The sequence below is a fragment of the Oryctolagus cuniculus genome, chromosome 11 (genome assembly GCF_051225735.1).
Source record: "Oryctolagus cuniculus isolate XC-2025 breed Fujian yellow rabbit chromosome 11, ASM5122573v1, whole genome shotgun sequence".
NCBI classification, from domain to species: Eukaryota; Metazoa; Chordata; class Mammalia; order Lagomorpha; family Leporidae; genus Oryctolagus; species Oryctolagus cuniculus.
Window position 1 is genome coordinate 2,582,004 of NC_142877.1, and position 13,893 is coordinate 2,595,896.

The window sequence follows — 13,893 nt, forward strand, 5'->3', positions numbered from 1 at the left end:
TATCCAGAGATGTTAACCCGAGGTGCTGGTCACGTACATCTCACACAGGAGCGGGGGCAGAATTCCATTCTGAGCAGTCCTTTGAAACAATGCAGAAAACAAAGAAACTTCTAAAAGAAATACATAAAAATCTAAACAAAGACCACACCCGAGAAACCTAGACAGTATTTCCTGCTGTTTGATGTCAGGGAAGGAATAATTCATGCTCTCAGAAACTCACACGGATTGTTTTATTACACATAAAACCAAACACACGGTCATCAAAATGTCACGAGGAAACATGCTGAGTGTTTTTCAGGCCGTTGGGTTTCCTGTACAAGTCCATAAATAGTAAATACTGCTTCTCTATTACCTTGAAATACAGTACCACCACGAGTTTCAGGTTTCCATGTAACTCCTCAAGTCAGTGAGCACACAGGAAAGAGCAAGCAGACACCAGCTCCGTGGTAAGGCAGACACCTTCTCTCCAGAAAGTAACCCACCGGCCCAGGACCACCACGCACCAGCTTCCTTCTGGCTGCTGGCTACCCTCACACCTGCAATATCTCCCCATCTTTTTTTCCAAGGTCTCCACTTCTACTGCATCCAAGTTAGTCATGAAGCGACGGCCATACGTCACTAAAGACCTGGGAAACAGTCACAGCGAATGCCGACGATACGTTTGTAGCTCATTTTGTAAGCTGCGTTCTCCACTAATTCCAAGCCTGACATATCTTTTCTTACAGCCTTTTTAGTGTCACTTGGACTGCTTGAATTGCTTTAAATGCAAGGCACATGTAAACACTCCTCAGAAAGGAGCGGCACTTCTTGGAAACACACCGACTTGTATCATCAGACTGGCAGGACACTCGGGGAGGGTTCAACTTGAAGCCCTGAAAGTTCACGATTCGACTGTCTGACGTCGCCTACTTGAAGATACCAAGATTCGTATCTGCAGAACTTAGCGCATCACACGTGTCAGGTGTGGATCAGAGACGAGAAAGCTGTGCTTAAGTCTGCAATAAGCCTAACTTAACAAAAAAAAAAAAAACTATGAATATTCATTAGGAGCTCTGATCCACTCACAACACTGGATAAAATAAAGAACAACCCAGAGGCAAAAATGTAAACCAGCAGTCGCTTCTTCAGGCCTTCGCTGCGGCCTGGTGCAGGAGGTATGACTCCGCCCCAGTGGGCGGGGCTGGGAGCCGACAGAGGAAGCCCCACCTCTGCATTGCTCCATCATGAGGGTCTTCAGCGCCCACAGGCACAAGGCAAGGACAAGCGGACCACCTGGCCCGGCCCATCCGGGTCTCTAAGAGTACTCACACAGGTACATTTCAGAGAAAGGCAGCAACAGCACAGGCCCTTTACTAGTAATACGTGTGTGTGTGTGTGTGCGTGTATGTGTACACACATGTATATACACATGCACGTGTAGTATCATGATTATAGACATCTATTGGCAATGGAACTTCATAAAGAGTTACATAAAATCTGAGAAACAATCCTGAGTGAGGTGCCCAGCCCCAGATAACGGACTCCTCTGTGCTCACAAGGAAGAGGGCAGCACTCAGCTACCACAGAGAGGAAACTGCGGATGACGCCATGTTCCAAATGCACTGCCTACGGCAAGACCAAAACTTAGAGTACGTTCAGGGCCGTGGGAGTAATGCCCGCTGTGCATACAGCCGAAACAAGGATCATGGGAGTAATGCCCATTGTGCACACAGCAGAGAAAAGGATCATGGGAGTAATACCCGCTATGTACACAGCAGAGACAAGGGCCATGGGAGTAACAACCACTGTGCACACAGCAGAGACAAGGATCATGGGAGTAACACCCACTGTGCACACAGCAGAGAAAAGGATCATGGGAGCAACACCCGCTATGTACACAGCACAGAAAAGGATCATGGGAGTAATACCCACTATGTACACAGCAGAGACAAGGGCCATGGGAGTAATGCCCACTGTGTACACAGCAGAGACAAGGATCATGGGAGTACCACCCACTGTGCACACAGCAGAGACAAGGGCCATGGGAGTAACACCCGCTATGTACACAGCAGAGACAAGGGCCACAGGAGTAACGCCTACTATGTACACAGCAGAGAAAAGGATCATGGGAGCAACGCCCGCTATGTACACAGCAGAGACAAGGATCATGGGAGTAATACCCACTATGTACACAGCAGAGACAAGGGCCACGGGAGTAACGCCTACTATGTACACAGCAGAGAAAAGGATCATGGGAGCAACGCCCGCTATGTACACAGCAGAGACAAGGATCATGGGAGTAACGCCCACTGTGTACACAGCAGATAAAAGGATCATGGGAGAACGCCCGCTATGTACACAGCAGATACAGGGTGCGAGTGAGATCTTAGTGTAATGGCATGCTTTCTCCAGTAGGGCAGCGTGCGAGACCGAGAACGCAGAGGGGATCTGCAAATCTGAAAATCCTGAAATAAGTTACCACAAATATTTTCTACATTTTGTTTTACTATGAATAAAATCAGATTTTAAAGGAGATATTAACATTTATCCTTTGCATATTAACTATGAACACATCTCATTGTGCTGTTTCTGATGGTATTTACTGCAGTGTGAAGCTACAAGCTATCACATACTTCCAAATGAACCGAGCTTTTCATTTGTCACAAAGGAAAAAAAAAATAGGAACCAGGATATCAAAAACAAATATAGTGAAATATAATAAAATCAAACCAGCCTCCATCAATAAACACAATGGGGGCCAGGCATTGTAGCACAGCAAGTTAAGCCACCGTCTGCGACACCAGTATCCCAAGTGGACTCCAGGTCCCAGTAAGCTCCTTGGTAACGCCCCTGGGAAAGCAGCAGACAATGGCCCACGGGCTTGTGCCCTGCCACTCAGCTGGGAGACCTGGGTGGAGCTCCAGGCTCCTGGCTTTGGCCTGGCCCAGCCCTGGCTGTTGCAACCATTTTGGGAGTGAACCAGTGGGCGCAAGATCTCACTCTCTGTCTCTCCCTCTAACTGCCTTTCAAACAGATTAATAAATTGTACAAATGTATATTAGAGCGAGGCCACAGCCACTAGGAGCGGCCATGCCACCGCAGGTAACCAAGGCTTTCACAAGCCAGGCGGCCGTGGGTGCAGCTGAGGGTGCTCAGGACGCACTCCACACTCCGCGCTCGCTCGCACTCCACTACCCCGACTTCCTGAACTGTGTCCTCTGCCCCTACCCCTCAAGCAAGACAGTAATATCCTGCACTTGCAAACTGAAACAGCACGTCCCTTCTAAGGACAAAAGGATTTGGGTCCCGAACAAGCAGCTTCGGATCTGTTACACTCAGCACGGTTCCCTGTGTGTTCTTATCCTATTACGAGTCCTCCATTGATCTGCAGTTTCCCTGGGGAACTCTGGGAGAGGCCTATGAGGTTCAAGCCTAAGCCTGCAGACTTTCCAACCAGCAAATCTACCACGTATTCAACCTCAGCTTAACCACCACCACCTCTACACGTAAAACGCCACTTCTGAATCCCAGGCAGAGGAAACGTGTGAAGTAGGAGACCCCAGGTCTCTAAGGAGCAAGCAGTGCCGTGCTACACGGGCTGACAATATCACTGAGGTTTCTCCTGGGGCGAAAGGAACGGAGCTTCTCTTGAACACTTGACACAGTTCCAAGGAGGCAGCGGTGAGCAGGGCCTTACTATGAGCCTTGTGTGTTCAGTTCTGTAGGCTTGCGTGCAGGTGGAAGGCAGCTAGCCACGGCTCTCTCTTCCACAGAGCTGACCGTGGGGCTCTCGACGCTTCCCCCAGGAATTGCTGGCTTACCCCTTTCAAGGCGTATGCCTAGCCTAATTTTTGCCTAAGACTTATCAATTCAGAGAAAGCCCTTTAGAAAGACATCTTTCTTTGGAAACTGGAGGTATAGGTGGGCTAGACAGAATAGCCAATGTCTTCAAACTAAAAACTCACAGCATAGCTGACTTTCTGAAGGGCTCTAATATTCACACATCGGACGGGCTTGGCAGTTCCTCATTTCAGAATCACTTTAGCCTGTGTGTGTGCTGCTTTACTCCATTTGTTTTGAGTTTCTTCTCACTGGACATAGTGGCACGGCCACAACTGTTTGCATTTGCCTTTTTCTTGAGATTCGCAAGCGCTTGTGTTTTGGGGGCCTTCCAGGGGTCCGCCGAGTCCAGAGTCGGGGCTGGCTGTCGGGGGATCCGCAGGTTCCCACTGGTTTCCACCTTCGGGCTGCAGCCGCCACAGGACGGATCCCAGCGCTGCAGCTGGATGCTCTTGGCCGATTTCCTTTTCTTCTCCTCCATTCTCATTTCTAACTTCTGCTTCTGAGAACATAACCTGGTGCCGCCCGCCACGTCGCTCGGCTTCGGGGAAGTCTCAAATGCACGATACGACGGGTGGGCTTCTTCATGGGGAAAACCTTTCTTTCGCGAAGGGCCTGACTTTGAACAGCCTTCCTGCCGAGCTAGTGGCTTGGACAGGGCACCAGCACTGAGCTTACTTCTCCCGGGGCTTTTGAGAGCTCCTGCCGGCCCGGGGCCAGGGGGAGGCCTTGCTTTGGCCGCCTTGCCTTTTTCACACTGGATGGTCTGGAGCTGCAGCCACTCGAGCTGAAGGAGCCTGTCCACGTACTTCCCAAGGAGTCCCCCTGCACGCGGCACGGCCCCAGTGTCGCACTCCGTGTGCAGAAGCAAGGCCATAGCCCGCAGGTCCCAGGAGCTATACGGGGGTGGAAGGAAATCGGGGTAATAGTGTTCAGGCTTGGCGTGGCCCTGAGTTAGATGCAGATCGAAGTCAAGGGGGTCGATCTCTTCAGCGCGGAGATGGAGGTCTGGAGGCGTCAGGGGAGAAGGAGGAATGGGAACCCTTTCTGAGTCAGAGAGATCGCTCGCGCTGTCCTCATCGGCACTCTCTTTAATAATCTTCATGGACTCAAAGTCCAGAAACAGCTGGCTCGCTGAGGCCCCCTGACCCCTGGAACTCGGGTCCCTTTTGGGTTTTCCTCCTGCGGCAATGCCTGCTCTAACTTCATCTTCAGTTGGCTGGGAGACACCCACCAGGCTGCCGTTCAGCTGGGAGGAAGCACAGGGTACTTGGGATCTCCTCTGCCTTCTCCCTGAAGAATTCTTTGAACGTTGCACTTTATTCCACGATGGGCCAGCGTGCACACTGCTGTGGAAAACACAACTGCAACTCTTACTCCAGATTGCAAAGACAGCTTCTGGCTAAGACTACAACACAGAGCTGGATTTTTCCGCTACTACTAGGCATCAGAGAAGTTAGGGCCCCATCCCCCTTAGAGAAGAAGTCGTTTTACATAACATTTACATAATAGTACTCTATTTAAAAACATCATATACTCTATGTGCCAAAGTGAATGCATGGATTCTACTTTACATAAAACATTAGCCTTTAAGGAAAACATTAGCATTTCTCAAAGTGCTTGTTTTACCATTTTAGACTAATTGCATATACTTTACAAAACATTAGTTTGTTGAAAATCTAACATACAACTTTCATAATAATCGATAGCATTTAGTAACATTCAGCAGTAAAATACAGTTCCCTTTCATATGTCTAGTCTAAATTCAGTGTAAATACAATGTAAAATGTAAGTTCGATGGCGTTCAGTCCTGAGTTGTGGGACGGTGCTGTGGCACAGCAGGTTAACCCTCTGCTGCGGTGCTGGCATCCCATGTGGGCACAGGTTTGAGTCCCGGCTGCTCCACATCTGACTCCCTGCTGTGGCCTGGGAAAGCAGCAGAGGATGCCCCAAGCACTTGGGCCCTGCACCCACGTGGGAGACCTGGAAGAAGCTCCTGGCTCCTGGGTTCAGTCTGGCCAACCCCTGGATGTTGCAGCCATTTGGGGGTGAACCAGCACATGGAAGATCTGTCTCTCCCTCTCTCTGTGTGTGTAACAGTTGCAAATAAATAAATAATCTGTTTTTAAAAATTCCGAGTAGCAGTGACTGAGAGCCAACTAAAATCTGAGTATGTCAAAGTGAGCAAATACAACCTGAAGCTTAAGCAAAAAGCTGATCAATTTTTTTTTTCAAAAAAGAAACACACTCGAGAAAATCAAGATTTAAAGTGGGGGTGGGGAATGGCCAGCCCACAGGCCATGAAAGGCTGGAGAAAGTATTTGGTCTGGCCCAGCCAAGACAACTGCAGGCGAAACTTGATATTCAATAAATCTATAGCAGGCTAATTTTTAGGTTGGTAATTTTAGATGGTTCGCAAATGATGTTATAAATATTCAAATGGAACCTTGGCAGAGAAAGGGGTCCCCACACCTGCGAAAGGATGCAGACATAAAATCTTTTTTTTTTTTCATTTTTTTTTTGACAGGCAGAGTGGACAGTGAGAGAGAGAGACAGAGAGAAAGGTCTTCCTTTGCCGTTGGTTCACCCTCTAATGGCCACCGCGGCCGGCGTGCTGCGGCCAGTGCACCGTGCCTATCTGAAGGCAGGAGCCAGGTGCTTCTCCTGGTCTCCCATGGGGTGCAGGGCCCAAGCACTTGGGCCATCCTCCACTGCACTCCCAGGCCACAGCAGAGAGCTGGCCTGGAAGAGGGGCAACTGGGACAGAATCTGGCGCCCCGATCGGGACTAGAACCTGGTGTGCCGGCACCGCAAGGCGGAGGATTAGCCTAGTGAGCCGCGGCGCCGGCTGCAGACATAAAATCTTACGGTGCCATACAATACAAAATGACTGAAAAAATAGGGCTGAAGCCCTCTCGTGAATGGCAGGTCAAAATAAATAACGACCATTCTGTGCAACAGTAGCACGGCACCTGATGCACTCTGGGTAACCTGCTCGGAGGCAGCACCTCACATCAGCATGAAAATGTATCTCCTTGCCAACCTGTTTACCAAGTGTGTCGCATGTGACTACGGCTGACACACTCCCGCAGCCCAGAAGCAGAAAAGGGACCGAGGCGTGCTCTCTGGAGAGCTCGGAGGTCTGCTTGCCCTAGTGGTCCCGGCCTATTTATCAGCATCCTGAGAAAGGAAGTGCAGGAAGGTGGATAAGACTCTCCCCCACACTGGGCCAGAACTGTGACCTTTGGAATTCACAGCTAACAATGTTGAAAATCCTTTTGCCCACTCAGTTCTGCACGTTTAACCTGGAGATCTGAGACAACCTGTCTTTTCCAAGCTGAAGCAGTTCCATGAGAGCCACGTACCTGCTTTCCTGCTGCGCTTCCTTCACCCTATTCCGTTTCTTGTGAACACCACGTGGCTGGCCATCACCGGGGGTCAGATGGACTGTCTGAAAAACAGAGCCGCGGAGACAGGCGCTGTGAACACAAGAAGCAAGCTCCCCCACAAAACTGAACAAACCGACGGTCCCGAGCTCACATCACCTTCTCTCCCGTGCTGCCGGTGTCCTCGCTCAACCTGCTGGAGGACGGCGATGGTGGCGGCTGCGGAGGGAACGTCTTTATTCCTCTTATGCTTGCAAAGGAGTTCCCAGCACCGCAGCTGGAAGCAACGGGACACTGTGAGGTGCTGCCTGCAGGTGGCCCAGCCACTCACGGTGGTTCTTGACATTTGCCTCGCACTGGAACACGGGGGCTGTGAGCACCCCAAATCGCGGGCTCCTGGGCGAGGACGCTGTTTCATATTACAGTTTATATTACCCTTCTGCTTGTGTATCACCGGGCTATTGGAGACAAGACTGCACCTATGAGCTGTGAATACTCTGCCTCCCCTCCTCTCTGACCAGGCACCTACATACACGCTCCTTGGAGATAGTGTGCGAGAAACCCAGCTCCACAGCCCCACAGCCACTCAAGAAACAATCACCAGGCTTGCACATCAGGGCCCCGCGCGGGGCGTGGTGGGGGAGGCCCCTTTCTACCAGCCCTCCTCACCCCTTCATCTACCATAGGCCACCAACACAGTCATGCATAGTCTATGACGTCAGCCCTGAAACTTGGCGTCCCTGGCTCAGGCTAGGCCAGCCCTCTCTCACTCCAAGTGGCCTATTAAAAATGGAACACTTCTGTCCACCGTAGCACCCCCGCCTGCCGCCTGCCTAAAACAGGAAAGAGGCGGGGCTGCAGATCTTAATATTCTTCCTGAAACTCTCCTGTGTTTTCTCCACCATTAGCCATGTCAGGCTTTCGGGTCAGCTTGCAGCGGGGGTGGTAAAATCATTCCTCCCAAATGAGTCACAGGGCGGGCAGCCTGAGGCTCCAGGGGCAGGAAGGATCTCCACGGCCCCCCGCCAGGGGTCTGGCTTTCTCCCTGGACAGTGAAAGGGGCGTCCTGCTCGCCTGCGGCCCCTCACTGCTCGCTTTCACTTCCTGGCCCAGGCCGCAGGGTCTGCGCCGCGCGCACGCTTCCTGGGTGAGAGCCACGGACGCCCGCAGGGGCCCAGGATACAGAACGCGAAGTCCCCGCACCCCTGGAGCTCCCGGCTCGCACCCAGAGCTCAGAGCCCCAGATTCCGGCCCAGGCGCGGAGCTGCTCGCCGGCGATCGACCCCGTTCCCACGCCTCCCTCTGCGCACCGCTGCCGGCACGCAGAGCGGCGGCCCCCTCCCAGCCCCTGGCAGCGGACAGGACGCCTCTGCCCTCCCGCGGGCGTGGCTGCTCGGTTCAGGCGCAAGGGACCTGTCCGCAGACGCCCAAACCACCCCGGGAACCAGCTGCCGGCCGAGGCGCCTGCCCTCCCCCCACCGTCAGCCCCGGCCCGGAGCTCGCGTGGCGCACGCACCACCTGCGGTCCGGGCGCGCACTGCCCCGCCGACGCACACGGACACCGATCGGCCCCGGGCCGCGACCGCGGCGGACACGTGACGCGGCCGCGCGCTTCCTTCCTCCGGCGCCCGCGCGGAGGCCAGACTGCGGCGCGCTGCGGCACGGCACGGCCCGGGCGCGGGCGGCGCGGGGCCCGCGGGCCGCGTCACGAGGGGCGGGGCGGAGGCGCGCCGGGAAGTCGCTGCGGAGCGAGGGAGGCGGCGGCCGGGCGGGGCCCAGGGAAGCCCAGCGGCGCGCCCCCTCGCTCCCCCGGGACCCCGGAGAGCCTCCGCTGGCGGCACCGCTCTTGTCCCTGCGAGAAGCGGAGGATCTGGGCGACGGCTCCAGGAACAAGGTGGCGGAGGAAGGGAGGGCGGAGCAGACCCCGGGGTCCCCCCCAGGTCGCTGATCCAGCGGACCCGGAGCGCTTCTGGGCACGGCGGGGCCCGCAGGGAGTGGACGCCGCCCCTCGAGGCCGCCCCTCGGTTCTCTTCCCTCTGCCGCCTGCACGCCAGGACATGTCCCGAGGCCTGCACTCCGCGGTCCTGCCCGCCGCGCCGGGGTCCCGGAAGGCCGCCCCCCGAAGCCTCAGCTGCCTCTCGGACCTGGACGGCCCCGCCCCGGAGCCTCGGCCCTGTCGGCCCCCGGGGAGCCCTGGCCACGCGCCGCTGCTGGCGCCGGCGCCATCCGGCTGCGACCCCCGGCTGCGGCCCATCATCCAGCGGCGGGCGCGCTCCTTGCCCAGCTCCCCGGAGCGCCGCCAGAAAGCCGCGGGCGCGCCCGGCGCGGCGTGTCGACCCGGCTGCAGCCGGCAGCTCCGCGTGCGCTTCGCCGACGCGCTGGGGCTGGAGCTGGCGCAGGTCAAGGTGTTCAACGCCGGGGACGACCCGTCGGTGCCGCTGCACGTGCTGTCGCGGCTCGCCATCAACTCGGACCTGTGCTGCAGCAGCCAGGACCTGGAGTTCACGCTGCGGTGCCTGGTGCCCGACTTCCCGCCGCCCGTCGAGGCGGCCGACTTCGGCGAGCGCCTGCGGCGGCAGCTCGTGTGCCTGGAGCGCGTCACCTGCTCAGACCTGGGCATCAGCGGCACGGTGCGCGTGCGCAACGTGGCCTTCGAGAAGCAGGTGGCCGTGCGCTACACTTTCTCGGGCTGGCGCAGCGCGCACGAGGCGGCGGCGCGGTGGCGCGGGCCGGCGGGCGCCGAGGGCGCGGAGGACGTCTTCGCCTTCGGCTTCCCGGTGCCGCCCTTCCTGCTGCAGCTCGGCTCGCTCGTGCAGTTCGCGCTGCGCTACCGCGTGGCCGGCGCCGAGTACTGGGACAACAACGACGGCCAGGACTACAGCCTCACGTGTCGCAACCACGCACTGCACATGCCGCGCGGGGAGTGCGAGGAGAGCTGGATCCACTTCATCTGAGCCGGCGCGCCTCGGCCCCCAGAGCGGCCAGGCCCCCCTTCCACCTGCTCTCGCGTGGAGCCCCCGGCGGCGGGAGGGCCGCGCTGGGCTGCCAGGCCCCTCTTCCACCTGGTCTCTGGTGCAGCCCCCGGCCGCGGGAGGGCCGCGCTGGGCTGCCAGGCCCCTCTTCCACCGGTCTCTGGTGCAGCCCCAGGCGGCGGGAGGGCCGCGCTGAGCTGCGTCCGAGCTGGGGTGCTGGGGTGCCGGAGCCTGGGGCCCAGAGGCAGGGTTTCCTTTGAAGGGCCGGGATTCTGCCAGGAGGGCCTGCTGCATGTGTGTCCGTAAACATGGCTGCTATTTATTTTCGTGATGTCGGGACCTTTCTCCGTAGTGGATGCCTTCTCAGGAATATGCAGATGTCCTGTTATGTGTCCGTGCCCAGTGTGAACAAACCGTGCGCCCTGACCTGCATCCTGGTCGCTCCAGGCATCCCTGCCCAGGGACAAGGAAAACCCGAGACCCTGTCGGCTTGCCAGTGTCTGCAGCCTTCTAAGCGGGAATCTATTAATAGGCACGAAGAATGTGTGTCTCATCAGCGTCACGTAACCACTCCGGGCCTGAGGCAGCCGGCTGGGCCGGGGAAGGGGCTGCGGACTTTGGAACCACCCAACAGCCCTTTCTGCGGCCACTCTTAGGTCATGCGTTTCTGTCCTGTGTGTTTAGGAATCGTGTATCTGCACGTCATCAGGCCATTCCGTTTAGGTTCGAAACTACCTAGACATTCTAAGAAATACTGCCTTAAGTTATTTAGATTTTCAGGTAGTCACCTACTGTTTTCAGGCAACAGTGCCCTTTGAAATTGCCTTCTTGGTTCTTTTTATTTCTTCTTCAGCATCAGGAGGTTCTGGCATTAATCTTTGGGAAGTCCAGTTAGCAAGTGGGACTAGAGGGTTGTTTTCAGCGATGGCCAGAGCACTGGAGGAAAAATAATTCACAAATTTTATATTCCTCAGTGGTTTTAAATTGTATTTATATGCCGGGTCTTATCAGCTACCTGCCAACTTTATTCTTTGTGCCTTCAGGTAGGAGACTTCCTGCCTAACCTTTTCTGGGCTTGTTTCAAATTTTAAAATATCAAATACTTTAAAAAAAAAAAACAACTTCCAACCAGCCAGTCAAGCCTCCTGTCCCCTGCAGAGTGCCACGGAAGCTCCCATTGCGAGGCTGGGGAGTTCTGGTGCTGAGTGGTCTCTGGGACAGCAGGGCTGGAGCTGGGGCATGGGGGGAAACACAGCCGTGTTGGACCGTGTCTCCAGTGTATGGAATTGATTTGAAATATCTGAAACCGTGGGATCCACTTTAAGATACCTGCCACCAGTGAGTTAGCTAAATTTGTGACCGCTTATTGGCATTTGTCCAGTGACTATTTGAGAGATGCATTTTGTCTTTGAACCATTTTATTTTTGATGATTGCAATCAAAAATAAAATTCAGTAACAGGAATGACTTTGGTAGCTTCTGATCTAAAAACACCCTGTTTTGGTTTAAAGTATGATTAAATAGCACAGCCTTTGGCTATTAGGGCTGTGCACCACATTGACATGCAAGAGAGAGAGGCGGCTGGTTGCATTTCCTGGTGTTTAGCCCTGTCCAATTAGGTCAGCATGCCTGTGAGGGCCCTGGCTGTTACGTGCCTGGCTCCAGCCCAGAGTGCAAGACAATTGTCCAGCGTAGTCAGATACGGGTTACAGCTGCCAAAGGTGTTGCTGTTTAGATATGCAAAGAATGTTATCTGTGGGAAAGTCACTTGTTGAAAGGTTCTGGGCACAGACTACAAGGTAGACGTCATATCCTCATGTAAGAGAACCTCAAGGTGCCTTTCAAAAACTACCAACATTTTGAAATCTGACAGCTTAACTACCCGTGCCTGGTTGAGGAAGAGGCAGCAGGACTGTAAGAACTTCAGACCGTCACTTTCGGTTGTAGGTTGCTCAGTCGTTCAGATCTTGTGGTGGATTGTGCAATTGCGGGATTGTCTCCCTATACACATTGTAACGCCTGTATTTAAAATGGTTTTACCTGAGCCTAAGTATTAAAGTATGTGTGCACCAGTGGCTATGTGTGTGTTTTTCTTGTGGTCTAGTCACGGAAGACAAAGCTTTAGAAACGTCTTAATTGTTTAAATCATTCCAAACCCAAGTCCTACCCTTCAAAAACCACTGGTGGATGTAGGGCCTGGCTAAAATACGTATGTTGTATGGTTACACCTCAGCTTCAGGAGCGGGTTTGTGTGTGTGTTTGAGAAACTTAAATACAATCTCACGTGCCGGGCCAGCGTAGCAGACGAGACAGCTCTAGGGGGTCAGTGGTCACTGGGGACAGGGTTATTGTTCTGCCTCTCTTACCGGTCCTGTTGACACCTGGGCATGGGATTAGTGGGCCTGCCTTCCCTTCTGCACTGTGGTCCTCACCCAAGTATTGCATATGGGGGAAGGAAACTTAACGTTTATCATGTCCTCGTTTACACGTGGTTGGCCAAAGGGCTAAGTGCTGTATGTGTTTAATTGTGAAAAGTAGGCTGCCTGGCAGATAACATTCCTAATTGCTTAGCTGAAGGGAAAGAAGCTGAAAGGTTTAAGTAAGTCACTAAAGGCCCACACCTGGGGTGTAGTCAATGCACATCCAAACCTACACTGCCTGTCTGCCAGGAGATACGGGATAGAGGATGTTTCCAGTAAGCAGTTGTGAAATTTAATTGAAAGCTAAATTTTGATTACGGTTGGTAAGATTTTCCACTCATGGGGCCAGCACTGTGGTGTAGCTAGTAAAGGGCCCTGTGGGTGGAGTCCCTGCTAATGCACCTGGGAGAGCAGCAGAAGATGGCCCAAGTGCTTAGGCCCCTGAACCCGTGTGGGAGACCCATTATAAACTCCTGGCTCCTGGCTTCAAATAAGCCCAGTTCTGGCCATTGCAGCCATTTGGAGACTGGATAGGTGTATGGAAGATTTCCCTCTCTTTGACTCAGCCTTTTGAATAAGTCTTAAAAAACTTTTCCCCTCAAACACCATAATCCCTAGAAACAAAGTAGGTAACTAAAACGTGGTAGGATGAGAAATTGCTACTTTTAATTTTAAAAATATTAGTAAAATCCTAGTGCATTCACAACTCCCATCATGGAGATGCTAAATCTAATGGAGGAAAACTGTACGTGGGCCGGCGCCGCGGCTCACTAGGCTAATCCTCCACATGCGGCGCCGGCACACCGGGTGGTAGTCCCGGATTCTGTCCCGGTTGCCCCTCTTCCAGGCCAGCTCTCTGCTGTGGCCAGGGAGTGCAGTGGAGGATGGCCCAGGTGCTTGGACCCTGCACCCCATGGGAGACCAGGAAGAAGTACCCAGCTCCTGGCTTGGGATTGGCGTGCCGGCCGTAGTGGCCATTTGCGGGGTGAACCAATGGAAAGAAGACCTTTCTCTCTAACTCTACCTGTCAAAAAAAAAAAAAAAAAAAAAAACACCAAAACCTGTATGTGAAAATAATTATAATTCAGATTTTTCGTGAGGTTAAACTCTCCGCAATCATGTACATTTTGTACTGTACATTAACACTTAAATGTGGAAACACCTTAGAAGCCTTGAAAACAACATAAAATCTCTCCAAGTCCTATGCATGCTAATTTGCATGTATAATTTGTAAGCTCTGAAGTGAAAAAAATTAAGATCTCAAAATTAAGTTCACTAAGGCAGTTAGTTATAAAGC

General features: G+C 53.6%; 2 protein-coding genes across 8 annotated transcripts; one reads left to right on the top strand and one right to left on the bottom strand.

The window, feature by feature from the left end:
* Window positions 1-206: 206 nt before the first annotated feature.
* FAM217B (family with sequence similarity 217 member B) lies at window positions 207-9,122 on the bottom strand. 7 transcript variants are annotated; one of them, XM_089306951.1, is made up of 4 exons: window positions 8,725-9,122; window positions 7,365-7,482; window positions 7,185-7,270; window positions 207-5,165 (listed from the first exon to the last, which is right to left on the bottom strand). In XM_089306951.1, exon 4 carries the CDS (start codon window positions 4,922-4,924, stop codon window positions 4,016-4,018), a length of 909 nt encoding a protein of 302 aa, XP_089163077.1. In that variant the 5' UTR covers window positions 4,925-5,165; window positions 7,185-7,270; window positions 7,365-7,482; window positions 8,725-9,122; the 3' UTR covers window positions 207-4,015. The 7 variants fall into 7 exon arrangements, with proteins under 7 accessions (XP_089163077.1, XP_089163075.1, XP_089163073.1 ...); XM_089306949.1 differs by having other exon boundaries at window positions 207-5,168; XM_089306947.1 differs by having other exon boundaries at window positions 207-5,183.
* PPP1R3D (protein phosphatase 1 regulatory subunit 3D) lies at window positions 9,122-10,302 on the top strand. Its single transcript, XM_070051370.2, has one exon. The coding sequence runs from the start codon at window positions 9,263-9,265 to the stop codon at window positions 10,157-10,159; it is 897 nt and encodes a 298-aa protein (XP_069907471.1). The 5' UTR covers window positions 9,122-9,262; the 3' UTR covers window positions 10,160-10,302.
* The last annotated feature ends 3,591 nt before the right edge of the window (window positions 10,303-13,893 follow it).